The sequence below is a fragment of the Nycticebus coucang genome, chromosome 22 (assembly GCF_027406575.1).
Source record: "Nycticebus coucang isolate mNycCou1 chromosome 22, mNycCou1.pri, whole genome shotgun sequence".
Lineage (NCBI taxonomy): Eukaryota > Metazoa > Chordata > Mammalia > Primates > Lorisidae > Nycticebus > Nycticebus coucang.
In genome coordinates this window covers 29,019,930-29,035,046 of record NC_069801.1, presented here as the reverse complement: position 1 = coordinate 29,035,046, position 15,117 = coordinate 29,019,930, and the positions used below count along the sequence as shown (strand labels likewise).

The window sequence follows — 15,117 nt, the reverse complement described above, 5'->3', positions numbered from 1 at the left end:
AAGCATTTGAGTTTTCTTTTCTTTTTCTTTTCTTTTTTTTGAGACACAGTCTTATCCTGTTGCCCAGACAAGAGTGCCATAATCTTAGCCTAGCTCACAGGAAACTCCTGGGCTCAATCGATCCTCCTACCTCCACCTCCCAAGTAGTTGGGATTACAGGTGTGTACCACAATGCCCCGCTAATTTTTCTGTTTTTTAATAGAGATGGTTTTGCTTTTCCTCAGTCTGGTCTTGAACTCCTGACTTCAAGCAATCCTCCTGCTTCAGCCTCCCAGAGTCCTAGAATTACAGATGTGAGCCACACATCCAGCCTCTTTTTTACTTTTGAGTAGTAATTGAAACTAAACCTTTCTACCAAATCCCACCCTTTTCTAGCCAGAGATGCATTTTGTTCTAAAAAATTTAAGACCACTTTTACTGGGAAGGGGATTCCATTTTGATAATAGGATTCTACCCTTGCTCTACCTAGTGATACAGTCCAAGCTGCAAATGAGGACCATTTAGCGCTTCATTTGATCTTAATTAATTTCAGTGGGGCCTGTTTTAAATGGGCCATCCCCTACCATCTTCTGCAGCATGTTATTTAGCTCAGCAGGAATGAAGGAGCTGTTTTAACTCACCAGGGTGTGATGACCTCAGTGAGAGGAGCATTGTTAGCAGTCTGTAAGAAGCTATTTTTGAACCATGTTATTTAGAAGTCATTGCTGTTCTTTGTTGCAAAAGAAGTTTTGTAAGAAAATGGCCTTTGTTTCCAATGAGTTCATCTATAATGGTTGGTAGGGTATGTATTTTCAGTGGCATACCACCCCAAGAGCAACCTGGTATTTTTTAGCGAGGGTTATGTGGCAGGAGTGAGCATTGTTGAGAGAAAGTTGGAAGAAGCTCTGACTTATAGCTGAGTCAGCAGAAGCCACTATTTCTTGTAGCAGATGGTTTGGTTTCCCTGCAGACTTTGGGGTGAAATCTTGAAAACTAAGGCCTTATCAAGATTTAGAAGAGATTCGTTATCGGCAGGCTATGCGGCTGTCTTTTTGTGTGTGTAGGTGTGTGTTTTCATGATTTTTGTAACTGCCCTTCTATAGGAGAAACCTACACCTACGACTGGCAGCTGATTACTCATCCTAAAGACTACAGTGGAGAGATGGAAGGGAAACATTCCCAGATCCTCAAACTGTCCAAGGTGAATTTGCCTCCTTTCACTTGCAGGAAGTTGATTATTTTCTAAAATGAATAATATAGAATTTTCTGTCACATTTAAGTTGGGAACAGTCTTTCAGAAATGAATCCTCCAAAAGTCTGGCTGGCTGACATCCAGTATTTGTTAGTGTATGATTCTCAAATTTTCATTTATGGTAGGAAGACTGTACCAGCATGGCAGTGATAGCTGAAAATATACACTAAACAGCTTTTTAGTGTAACATAAGGATTTTAGCACTTGGGAGATGAGCTAGGTTATTTGTGGCCACATGCCTTTGTACAGTGGCTGAGTCCTTTTGGGATTTAATGTAGTTATTAATAGCCATAAATACATTTGTATTCTTTGACCCAGCAATCTCATTCATTCATTCATTGAATAACTATTTATTGTATACTAGTTATGTGGCAGGCATTGGAATTTATCAGTGAATTAACCATACTCTTAATGTTTAAGGACAATAAAGTCTAATAGGTAATACTGACAGGCTTATTATAACACGTGGTGCAATAGGTTAGTACACGGGATCATTGAAGCCCTAGGGAGTGAAAGTAGATTACTTAGAGTTTGCCTAGTTGGGTCATAAAAGGTGAATGACTTAGTGGGTAAAGGATGGAGGGATAGTACTCTAAGCAGAGGAAGCAACATGTCCAGGTTTGGCACCTGGGACAAAATGAGAGAGAATATGTGAGGAAAAGGGAATTACATGTGGTTCAGCCTGACTGGACTCCAAGGTATGAGAAAAGCAGTGGCACAAGTAAGTTGGAAAGATGCAGGGGCCAAATTGAGCAGAGCCTCTTGTGCCAGATTAAGGATTTTGACTTTTATCCAGATGGAATAGGGAGTCTTTCAAGGGTTTTAAGGAGCAGAAATGTTCAGATCTTTAGTTTAGAAAGGTCACTCTGATTGCAGATTGCTAGGAGACCAATGAGGAATCTGTTGAAAACTTTAGATGTAAAATGATAGTAGTTTGAGTAAAAAAACTAAATAAATAAAATTAAAATTAAAAACCACCCATTGAGCTATAATATGTGCCAGACACGATGCTAATTGTTTTATACAATTATTTATTTTAACAACCCCAAGATGCAGGTATCACTGTCTCTTTTACTAATGACAAAACTAAAAACTGGAGAAACGAAGTGATTTGGCCAAGGGTCACAAATCTAATAAATGGTAGGTCTGAACTGGAGCTTTCTGGATCTCAGGCCCATGCTTTCAATAATTGTGCTACAATGAATAGTTAAAGAATAAGGTGAGGCATCCAGGCATGCCAAGCCTTTGGGTAAGTGGGCAATAAATTCGCATCTTTGCTTAAAAAAAAAAAAGAAGAAGGTGAGGGCAGTGTAAATGGAGAAAAGTGAGTGAATTTGAGAAAAATATATAGGTCAACCTGGTAAAATTTGATGATCAGTGAACTGAGTGTGCACATTGGGGAAGAGAAGTCTAGGATAAATCTAGCTTTTTGGCTTAGATACCTGGGTGAATGATCACTGGAAAGAGAAACAGGTTTGGGCAGGTTTGTAGATGAGTAATTCCTTTTTGGACAGAGTGAATTTGAAGAACCTGTGAGACATTTGCATCTAGTTGTGTCCAGTTAGTAGCTAGGGGGAGAGGGGCTAGAGATCAGAAGATAAGTCTAGGCTAGGGAGATAAATTTGCACATCAGCCTCAAATAGATGATAATTAAAGCCATAATAATAGATAAAATCAACCAGGGAGAGTGTGCAGAGGGAGGAAATAAGCAGGCTGAGGTTGCAATCCCAGAGAACACTATCAATTAAGGATGGAAGATAGAGGAAACTGAAGGAAAGGAAAGACAGAGAAAGCCAAGGAAGGAGGGCTGTACCAGGAGGAAGTGGTCAAAAATACTACTTGCCATCAATTGGTATTTACTCAAAGAAGATAATTCAAAAGGAAGAAAAAAAAATTCAGTTGCCTGGAAGATGTTCATTATAGCATTAATCATAATATGGTGAAAATTTGGAAATAACCCAGGTATGTATAATATCAAATGCTTATGTGAATTATTACACATATTTTCGTGTCCTACTCTATAGTCATTAAAATAAATATTAAAAAAATATTAAAAGACTACACCTGGGGCGGCGCCTGGGGCTCAAAGGAGTAGGCCTGGCCCCATATGTTGGAGGTGGCGGGTTCAAACCCGGCCCCAGCCAAAAAAACAAACAAACAAAAAAAACCAGCAAAAACAACACAAATACTTTGGGGCGGCGCCTGTGGCTCAAAGAAGTAGGGGGCTGGCCCTATATACTGGAGGTGGCGGGTTCAAACCTGGCCCTAGCCAAAAACTGCAAAAAAAAAAAGACTATACCTGAAGCCAATAATGATCTAATGCATGCCCACACAGGAGAAAAACCTCATTTTAATTCAAGTTGGGGTATGGGATAATGAGAGAGGAAGAGGAGGTGGGGTGCTCCCACTGAATGAGCACGGTGTGGGGGTGTTTGGCACACCTTTTGAGTGTGGGACATAACCACAGAGGGACTCTACCTAACAAAATCAAATATTTTGACCTGGTTGTTTGTACACTGACATTAACCTGAAATAATAATGGAAAAAAAAAAAAAAAAGGCCTTACCATGCTGGGGGAAGTGTTCATACTAAATGAATGGAAGAAAAAACAATAAAAAGGTTGATACCTTGATTTTAGCTAGACCCTGAATATCATTGAAATATGAGCTCCTTGAAAGTAGAGATTTTACCTTACTCATCTCTAAACCCCATGCCTAGGACAATGATTGGGTCTCAGTAAATATTTGTGGACAAATGAACTGTATAAAACTATATTTTTGTATGTGGCCAAAGATTGGAAGGAAATAGAGAAATATGATGAGTTGATGTGTTAAGATAGTGAGATGGTGGGTGATTTTATTGTTTTGGGTTTTTTTTCCATTATATTATGTTTATACAGTTAGTAAAAATCAGGAGGGAAAAATAGTCAGATATTTGGGAGCTATTTAGTATCTTACAAAATGTTTTTCTTTGAAGAGTTGATTATCTTAATTTCATAACTTTGAAGTAGGATGGTTGGGCCCTTAATGTTCTTCTGAAAAGAAAATGGGAGTACTGAGATATTGAAATCCCATCTGTGTTCTAGAGTCAGCTAGTAATAAGATTCACATTAAAACATGAGTTTTTTTTTTTTTTAGTTTATTGTTTTCTCTCTTCAGCTAGTTTACTTTTTCCATGTTAGAAACAGAACAAGAGGGTGCCGCCTGTGGTTCAGTGGGTAGGGCACGGGCCCCATATACCAAGGGTGGCGGGTTTGAACTGGCCCCGGCCAAACTGCAACAAAAAATATAGCTGGCCATTGTAGCTGGTGCCTGTAGTCCCAGCTACTTGGGAGGCTGATGCAAGAGAATTGCCTAAGTCCAAGAGCTGGAGGTTGCTGTGAGCTGTGATGGCACAGCACTCTACCAAGGGTGATAAAATGAGACTCTGTCTCTAAAAAAAAAAAAAAGAAGAAGAAGAAAGAAACAGAACAAGAAAAGAAAGCTGGGTGCAGTGGTTCATACCTGTAATCCAAGCACTCTGGGAGGCTGAGGTGGGCAGATTGCTTGAGCTTACGGATTCGAGACCAGCCTGAGCAGGAGCAAGACCCTGTCTCTAAAAATAGCTAGGTGTTGTGGAGGGCACCTGTAGTCCCAGCTACTTGGGAGGCTGAGACCAGAGAATCACTTGAGCCCAGGAATTTGGGATTGCTTTGAGCTATGACGCCATGGCACTCTACCCAGGGCAACATAATGAGATTCTGTCTCAAAAAAAAATAAGAACAAGAAAAGAATGAAAGGGTGGTGCCCATAGCTCATTGGGCAGTGTGCCAGCCACATACACCGGGCTGGTGGGTGCAAACCCAGGCCAGGCCTGCTAAGCGACAATGACAACTGCAACAAAAAAATAGGCAGGATTAAGGCAGGCACCTGTAGTCCCAGCTACTCGGGAGGCTGAGGCAAGAGAATCGCTTAAGCCCAAGAGTTTGAGGTTACTGCAAGCTGTGATGCCACAGTACTCTACCGATGGTGACATAGTGAGACTGTCTCAAAAAAAATAAAAAAGAAAAAGAATGAAAGATTTAGCACGTGGAAGTTCAGGTATACATGTTATCTCAGTGTAATTGCTGCTCTTTGTAGTTGTCTAATAGATCCTCTCTCACTTCTGCAGCTGACTCCAGGACTGTATGAATTCAAAGTGATTGTAGAGGGTCAAAATGCCCATGGGGAAGGCTATGTGAACGTGACAGTCAAGCCAGGTATGTGTTTGCAGCACTGACTGTGTCTCCACTGCTTCCACTGCAGGACTCCTGAGGGGATGAAGATTTAACTTTGAGGTTTTTTAATTCCTGTTCTTGTAATGTATTTATTGGGCAGTTCCTAGTTCAATGTAATAAAGGTCATAGTAGCAAAATACAGACTTTGTTCTAGTTGGAACAGTGAATTAGGCACATGGCCCACAGTGCAGTATGGTATGGCCTGAGCAGTAGCTTGTCTAGCAGAGAATGGTTTCTCCAAGGGGCCGTGCTGAGAGGACCTTGTGTTGTAATTAATAGACACCAGGAAGCCAGGAGCCTAGGAGAAGCACGCAGGAGAACCAGCCAAGTGACCAGCTCTTTCTGCTCTCTTTCCAGAAACGGGGGCCTTTGTACAGAGTTCCTCAGTTTTTACCCTACTAGTCTCTCTTTTTTTTTTTTTTTTTTGTAGAGACAGAGTCTCACTTTATTGCCCTCAGTAGAGTGCCGTGGCCTCACACAGCTCACAGCAACCTCCAACTCCTGGGCTTAGGTGATTCTCTTGCCTCAGCCTCCTGAGTAGCTGGGACTACAGGTGCTCGCCACAATGCCCGGCTATTTTTTTGTTGCAGTTTGGCCGGGGCCGGGCTCGAACCTGCCACCCTCAGTACATGGGGCCGGCGCCCCACACACTGAGCCACAGGCGCCGCCCCCTACTAGTCTCTTTTACCTTGGAAGCAAAACCCTATCATTCTTATTAAATGAGCCACTGGTGGTGGATCATAGTGCAATATCAAGGCATCTTTGAGAGAAATTTGAGAGTGGCACATCACTGGTACAAATTCTTTCCTTTTTTTTTTAGAGACAGGGTCTCAATGGAATGCAGTGGCATTATCATAGCCCACTGTAACCTTGAACTTCTGGGCAAAGTGATCCTCCTGCCTCAGCCTGTTGAGTAGCCAGGACTATAGGTGCACACCACTATACCCTGTTAATTTAAAAAATAAAAATTATGGATAGAGGGTATGTTGTGTTGATGTTTTGTCCAGGCTGATCTTGAACCCCTGATCTCAAACAATCCTCCTGCCTTGGCCTCCCAAAGTGCTGGGATTACTGATGTGAGCTGCCACACCCAGCTTGGCACAAATTATTATTATTATTTTTTTTTTTGAGACAGAGTCTCACTATGTCACCCTTGGTAGAGTGCCATGGTGTCCCAGCTTACAGCAACTTCAAACTCTTGGGCTTAAGCGATTCTCTTGCATCAGCCTCCCAGGTATCTGGGACTACAGGCGCCCACCACAACATCCAGCTATTTTTTTATTTGTTGTTGCAGCAGTTGTTCAGCTGGCCCAGGCCTGGTTCAAACTCTCCACCTTAGGTGTTTGTGGCTGGCACCATAACCAATAACCACTGTGCTATCGGAGCTGAGACAGAATCTCAAGCTGTCGCCCTGGGTAGAGTGCTGTGGCATCGCAGCTCATAGCAACCACAAACTCTTGGGCTTAAGCAGTTCTCTTGCCTCAGCCTCCCAAGCAGCTGGGACTACAGGTGCCTGTCACAACACCTGGCTTTTTTGGTTGTTGTTGCAGTTGTTATTGTTGTTTTTTAGCTGGCCACCCTTTGCACAAATTCTTAATACTGTTTTCTGTCTTTTTTAGTAATAGGTTTACTTTTCGTTCCTTGAACTTTGTAGTAAAGATCATCTTTTCACCTTCTTAAAAATGTGATCAGCATCAAAACTATTTGATCATTTCTCAAAGAAAAGGCCACTGGGTTTACACCATAGTGTCATTAGGGTAAACCAGAGTGGTTTGAGCCCTTCCCATTACTCAGCCATAGTCACATCACACCCAGTGATTCCATCTTTTCAGCATGATCCATGCCAAGGGAAGGTTGTTTACCAAGACCTTTATTGCATAAAGCTTGTTTGTTGTCCATCTCTAGTTGGGCTTGCCTGAAAGCAGTCACTTGCTGCTGTAGTACTTTTCACCAACAACGTAATACACAAGCATTTGCTCAGGACACACAGTCTTAGGAGGAATGTGAAGCTTGTTCACTCCCAGCTGTCTTATGTTGGAAATGATAGCCTTGTGAGTTTCCCATGTGGTGATGCTTCAGCCATCAATTATGTAGTAAAAACTGATTTATATTCCTCCTATGATTTATTAAGCCCCTCTTCCAATTTCTTCTGGGTCACTTTCTTGGCAGAACCTCGTAAGAATCAACCTCCCGTTGCTATTGTGTCACCTCAGTTCCAAGAGATTTCTCTGCCAACTACTTCTACAGTCATTGATGGCAGCCGTGAGTACTTGCCTAAGCATGCTGTTTTAGAAGAACATTGACTGTGAACTCTGGTAGAAAACTCTAATGGGGGATTTGGGGCCAGCTGTGTCTGCATTCTATCCAGGCCAGTCATCTTGTCCATGTTATGGGGGGACCAACCATCTGAGGCAGCTGATTAAGAAGTAACAAACCAGACAGGCCCTACTTAAAATCTCCATGTAGCTTGTCTGAAGTAGTAGTTCTATTCCGAGATGGTCAGAAAGTGAGATTATGCATGTGTTTAGCATTATTTTAGTTGAAACTCTCTGGTTTTCAAATTTGCTTAGATGGAGTTGCCTTTTTCAGTTATGGAAACAAAGTACCTTCCTGTCACAGGAAGATAAGTAACAGTGAGGCCTGACTGAGGAGCTTTTCCCAGCCTGAGTCACTGGCTAAGAAGATTTGTACCAGCCCCCTCCTTGAGAGACCCATGGCATGCGCTCCACACCCTCACGTGGGCTGTGTATCATTTCACTCTGCAGAGTAGGGTCACCTAATGAGTAACATGAGAGAGAGGAGTTTTGGGTTTCTGGCCTTGAGCCTGCTGTGTGTTTGCAAGAGGTTTCAGGCTTGACCTCTTGGTATTTGCTTAGTTTCTTTTGAGACTCATTAAGGCCCCATTACCCTGACGGTCTTGGTACTGATAGTGGATTTTGGCAGAGGCAGTCGCTGCTTTAGCAGAGGACTTGAGAGCAAGGTTAAGCATTTTATGTTGATGACTGGCAGAAAGTGGAGGCTAAGAGAATAGCGAGCCATGAGGGAAGAGAGAGAACAGGAAGAAGCACTTGTGCTGGAGAATGGTAGAAAGAGCTCACACAGTACTGGTTTATGGATGGTTTGGAATAGGTCAAACTTAAGCAAGAGGTAGAGGAATGCAGGAGAAGAGCTGTGCTTCCCTGTCTCCCAGCTGTCCGGTTCTCCTCCACATAACCAATGATGTTATTATTTTGTGTGCACTTTTGGAGATACTCTATACCTGTAAGAAAATACATGGTCTATTTATTCCCTTATTTACACAGTGAAAGCATACACACTGTTATGTAAAATGCTTTTTTCCTGTTGGGAATTTTTCTGAATCAATATATAAACTGCTTATTCATTCTTTTTTAATGATTATATAGTATTCAGTTATATGAATGTATGATTTTTATCATAGGAATTCATACTTATTTTCAGTCTCTATTGATGACCTTTTAGGTTACTTCTTTCTTTTCCTATTGCAAATAACGTTACCATGAATAATCTTGTGAAAATGATGTTTAACATGTGTAAATATATCTGTATGGTAAATTCCTAAAAGAATTGCAGGAGCTAAGATAAATCTTGTCAAATTACTCTAATTATAGAGCCTGTATCAATTTATGCTTCTACCATGACTAATGAGAGAGGGCCTCTTTCTCTACACCTTTACCCATATGATGTGTTATGAAACTTTGGTCTTTCCTGATCTGATAGGTTAAAAAAAATGCCATCTTGGTGGCTGGGGGTGTGGGGGGGGGGTTTGATTAGTTCCCACCTATCAGGTACAATGTAGGAGTATATGGCACACTTCCTGAGCGAAGGACTAAACTACAACTCAGACTTTGGACTTTACCTTACAAATGCAAATAATGTAACCTCATTTGTTGTACCCTCATATTAACTCATAATTTAAAAAACGGTATGTGAAGTGTAATTTTGATTTGCATAACTTTTAGGTAAGGTTGAGTATTTTTTTATGTGTTTACCTTTTTTCATACAGTAGCATTCTAACCAGAGGTTTCCTGGTTGGAGTCCTTGGAAAACTGTGTGGTGGAATACTCATAGAGAGGCAGAATGGCCCAATATTCCTAGGGAAGAAACACTCTAGAGAGACAGTCTATAATTTCCTAAAGTTTTCCTAGCTCCAAAGCTCTGGGTAGTTGCCCAGGTTTGTGTAAACTGGATAAGTACTGAGACCCTACGTTTATCACATTGTAACTGATGTGTCTTTATGGTCAAGAAAGCACTGATGATGATAAAATCGTCCAGTACCACTGGGAGGAACTGAAGGGGCCTCTGAGAGAAGAGAAGATTTCTGAAGATACAGCCATATTAAAACTAAGTAAGCTCGTCCCGGGAAACTACACTTTCAGGTAAATTAGGATTCAGCTTTTTCTTTTTTTTTTTTTTTTTTTGCAGTTTTGGCTGAGGCTGGGTTTGAACCCGCCACCTCCGGCATATGGGGCCAGCGCCCTACCCCTTTGAGCCACAGGTGCCGCCCAGGATTCAGCTTCTTTAGGCCATTTTTCCTCTCTCTCATGAGTCTTACGTTCTTACAGCAGTGACTCTAGCAAACACCAAATTCACTGTGGAGCTGGTTGATAACATGGTCTTTGATTCTCTCTGGTGATTATTATCACAGCAATGGCAACTTTTTAGGGCAAATGTCCTTGCATAGTAGATCAGAATTTGCCATAGTTAATCCTTATCGAAGCCTTATCTGGCAGAGCTCTAAACATACTTTAGGATTTCTGTCATTAAGTGAAAACACCCATCTTCCTTTGCCTTTTCTCAGGGAAAATCTGTAAGGAACTTACTCCCATTTTGTCTGTTCCCTTTGGAAAATGCTTTCTCAACTTACGATACCTCCAAATCTTTGTCATTGACTAGTGGTGTGTTTGATGTTTGAATATGATTTGTAGCATCTTTCTTGAGGTTTTTTTGAGGAAAAAATATCTTTGGGAACTAGTGTTGGCATTCTAGATGTGATTAGTAAGGCTCTGACTCTAGAGCAGTCCTCAGTTTGCACAGTTCCTTGTATGCTACAAAGCCTTGCACGTGAGCATCATGTAAACATCATATGCAGATGATTCTGTCCTCATGTTGCACACTTCATTGTGTGCTACAAAGCTTTGCACGTGAGCATCATGTAAACATCATATGCAGATGATTCTTTCCTCACTTTACACTGAGAAAAAGGAGACTTCTCTCTTTTTCTTTCTTTCTTCTTCTCTCTGAGAGGTCTCACAGCTGCAACTGAAATGCAGATTTTCTAATCCCCATGTCAGGGCTCATTCTCCTTTACTCCTTCACTTGATCCATATGTATTTTGTTTCTGCTTCCTTGAATGTCCTTCTCAGTCTGTTGAATTCTGCCCATCCTAAGGACCTGCTCTATTTCTACGAGTCTCTCAGAGATCCCTCCAGAGAGGAGAGAATATGACTCTGCACTTGCCCTGTTTTGCTCATTGCCTGTCTGTGGCACCTACCATTGTGCGACAGCTTATTCGTGTATGTTTGTTTCCCATGGATCTGAGATTAATCATGTTTTAGATGATGCTGGAGTATACTAGCACAACACGCATACATATAAATCGATATGCAAGTTCTTATTTACAGCACTCCATTGGTTCAAGAATGAATGAAAATTAGCTGCCAAAACAAGATTGGAGTCTTCTCGCTGGCTTAAAACAACAATTTGAGTTGTTTTTTTATCTTAGATTCCTAATATAGGAATTTTTCCATTTACAGAATTTAGCTTGGGCCAGGTTGATCCTTATTAAAAATAGTGACAGTAATAGCTAATACTTCTTAAACATTTACTGTGCTAAGTACTATTGTAAGCCTTTGATTGCAGTATCTCATCTAATTCCTACAATACATATTACAGTTATTCTCATTTTACAGATTAGGAAATTTTGGCACAAAGAGATTAAGTAACTTGCCCAAGGTCACACAAACAGAGTCTGAGATTTTAACCGCAATGTTGGCCTACATTTCTTAGGGAAGTAGGGTATTAAGAGTGATTCTTTACTCCTGGACCTCAACTTTTTTTTTAAGTCAGTGAAACGATGGGATTGGATTTGATTTAGTATTAAGGGCTAATCTGGTAAGATTCACACACCTTTTCCTCTCTCCTACCTTTAATGACTGTTTGCTTCCTTGGTCCCGACAGGTCAGCCAGGGACTGTCTGAGGTGAAAGTCAGAGTAACGGGCAGCTGCCAGTTTGCCGTCTGTGTATAACTTGCTTTTGTTTTGACAGAAGAGACTAGTGAGATATATCCGAAAAAATACCACCTAAAACCTGTAAAAAACAGCCCAGGGAAACTAGGAAAAGAGACAAAATGTCTGTGTTTTTCTTTTTCAGAGATTTGCTGAGTTTTTCCACATATGTGTATCTAAAGTTTTTGTGCCTTTTTTCTAAAGGTTATAATATGAGAAATCTCTTTCATATCATAGGTAAAGGTGAGATTGTGAGATAAACCCCACAGATGTCTGGCTCTGACAGTGGCTGGTGGTGAGATTTAAACAGACTGCACGTCTTTTCTGTGCTTTCCTTCTTCCTGTCAGCAAAGTGGAAGGATCCCAAACCTCCTAGCTTGCTTATGCTCACATTGTAAGGTGGCATGAGAAGCTTTAGGCTGTTCAGCTGGAAGGCATCATTTAGGTAAAAGCTTGCTCTCATAAGTGAACATTTTTTCTCTTGCAAATCCTATGTCTCCTTGGCACAGACCGTGGGACTGTTGCGTAGGAGACTTCATTTTCATCTCAAGCTCCTGCCTTCCTGGAGCCAGCCCTCCTGGCTCGTCCCAGAGGCTGTCTGCCCAGGATGTCCATTCTTATGATATATGTACAGCTGAAACAGGATGATGTGAGGACAGCCTGCTACCGACAGAGTTTGCTCTATTTAGTGTAGTGTCTTCAAACTCCACAAGAATAGGTACCAGGAAGTACTTAAGACTTGTTTTCTGAGCTCTGGAATAAAGCACTGGTCTTGCATTTGGCTCACTGTGTAGCCCTGGGTATGTTACTTAGCCTCTCTAAGCCTCCTATGAAGTGGAAGTGATGATTCTTTCTCCCTGTGGTTGTTATGAGGGCCCTACAGACAATGCTTATAAAGGTCTCTGCCCACGGATACACACAGGCAGCAGAGCAAAAGGATGCCGGAGACGTAGGGCCTGGATTCAGAACCTGATGCCAATACTTTCAAGCTGTCTGACCTTGGGCAAGTTATTTTACCCCTCTTTGTCTTGTTCTCCTCAATACGTAAGGCGTTAAGTGAAGATATACTATATAAAGCTGTTGTGAAGATTTAATGAGACGTAAAGCACTCAGAACAGTACCTGGCATGTGAACCTTCAGTTAATATTAGCTTCTAATAGCACTTTTCTGCCTTCCCAATAAGAATGTGTAAGAATGGGTAACTTTGCTCTCTTTGTATTTATTAGCTAGCCGTGGTTTTCAGTTCTTTGGTGTTTATTCTTCTTTCCTTAAACCCATCACTGACTGCATCCCTCTCTCTGCCCTGATAGCTTGACTGTGGTAGATTCTGATGGAGCTACCAACTCTACTACTGCAAGCTTGACCGTGAACAAAGCTGTGGATTACCCCCCTGTCGCCAACGCAGGCCCCAACCAAGTGATCACCCTGCCCCAAAACTCCATCACCCTCTTTGGAAACCAGAGCACTGATGATCACGGCATCACCAGCTATGAGTGGTCACTCAGCCCAAGCAGCAAAGGGAAGGTGGTGGAGATGCAGGTAGGAGGTTCCTGTCTTTTCTTGCCCAGCGGAAGCAGAGCTGCTGGACAGGGTCACCAGCTCTACTCCATTTTAATTACCAAAGTCACATTTTTACAAAGAACATTTAGATGTAAATCCAGAAGGTTTTAGGGGCCTTTGATTAACATGTTAGCAAAAGGTAGATAAGAAATGTTAGTTATTCTGGATGATTCCAGAGAGTCAAACAATTTAGAAGCTGTAGGAGTTGAAATCTTAGCTCTGTTCCAGGTTGGAGTAGATTGTTGGACTAGTTGGTGAGTATCTTCTCTCTGGAGAGATTTGAGAAGGGACTGTAGATCTGTCACCAGGCAGGTAGATAACTGAAGAAAGCTGGATGGGAGCCATGCTAAACCAGAGAGCTTAAACCCTGACCAGAGGGCTGGTGTGCTCTTCAGGTCCAGCTTGTTGTTGCTACATGGAAGTATGGTCCCAACATTGCTTGATAATCCAGATTTTTTTATTATTATTATTTTTTGTAAAGACAGAGTCTCACTTTATTGCCCTTCGTAGAGTGCCATGGCATGACACAGTTCACAGCAACCTCCAACTCCTGGGCTTAGGCGATTCTCTTGTCTCAGCCTCCTGAGTAGCTGGAACTATAGGCGCCCGCCACAACGCCTGACTGTTTTTTGTTGCAGTTTGGCCTGGGCCGGGTTTGAACCCGCCACCCTCAGTATATGGGCCGGCACCCTACTCACTGAGCCACAGGCACCGCCCGATAATCCAGATTTTATTTATTTATTTATTTTTGAGACAGAGTCTCACTTTGTCGCTGTTGGTAGAGTGCTGTTGCTTCATAGCTCACAGCAACCTTAAACTCTTGGGCTCAAGTGATCCTCTTGCCTTAACCTCCCTTGTAGCTGGGACTACAGGTGCCTGCCACAAGCCCTGGCTGTGAAAATTTCCAACTTTTAAGACACTACAGGCCAAGCAAAATATCTGCAAGCTGGCTTCAATCCATAGGCTGCCAATTTGGCCCACTGTTCTATGGGAAGTTCCTGCATTGGAAGTTTGCCCTAAATTATTTATAATGTTCCTTCTGATACTCAAGATTCTACATTTCTAGATTTCAGGCCTGACTTAAAGCCCATGTTTTACCTGGCTTTAATTTAAGTATTGTGTTAGGGTTTTCTGTTGTTGCAGAATACGTACAAACCTGTAAGGGGACAGCATGATGTTATAGAGTATCTTGAATTACTTCCATGTTTCACTGAGACAACTTGGGTAGGATCACTCTGTACCCTAGGTAGGAATAGGATCTTTTCAAATAGTGTTTTAAAAACTGGGTCATTTTATTCTATGTTCGTGGTGTCCTTTCTGGTTTTGGTCATAGAGACTGACCTTGGTAATCTCTGCACATTTTCCCATATTCCCTTCTCCTCTGAGAGCTCTGGCTTTATTTTTTTTTATTTTTTTATTTTTTTTTTGTAGAGACAGAGTCTCACTTTATGGCCCTTGGTAGAGTGCCGTGGCCTCACCCAGCTCACAGCAACCTCCAACTCCTGGGCTTAAGCGATTCTCTTGCCTCAGCCTCCCAAGTAGCTGGGACTACAGGCACCCGCCACAACGCCCGGCTATTTTTTGGTTTTGCAGTTTGGCCAGGGCCGGGTTTGAACCCGTCATCCTCGGTATATGGGGCCAGTGCCTTACTGACTGAGCCACAGGCGCCGCCCGCTCTGGCTTTATTTTTATTTTAATTCTAACTGCTGCTATGTCAGGAAGCATTGTTCCTTTGAAGGGGAAAACTCATAGCAATGTGTCTCATGATGTCTCATTCAACATTCACTAATTCTGCTGAACTGGGAGATGAAAGTCCAGTATTCAG

The 15,117-nt window shown here is 42.0% G+C and overlaps 1 protein-coding gene across 5 annotated transcripts in view; it reads left to right on the top strand.

Moving 5' to 3' along the window:
* The window catches only part of KIAA0319L (KIAA0319 like), a 133,013-nt gene that overhangs the window by 91,526 nt on the left and 26,370 nt on the right, over nt 1–15,117 (top strand). For all 5 annotated transcript variants that reach the window (XM_053576728.1, XM_053576726.1, XM_053576727.1 and 2 more), the window contains 5 exons: nt 1,083–1,180; nt 5,381–5,468; nt 7,656–7,748; nt 9,751–9,883; nt 13,043–13,271. In XM_053576728.1, the coding sequence (XP_053432703.1) occupies nt 1,083–1,180; nt 5,381–5,468; nt 7,656–7,748; nt 9,751–9,883; nt 13,043–13,271 (641 nt within the window). The remainder of the gene's footprint in view (nt 1–1,082; nt 1,181–5,380; nt 5,469–7,655; nt 7,749–9,750; nt 9,884–13,042; nt 13,272–15,117) is intronic.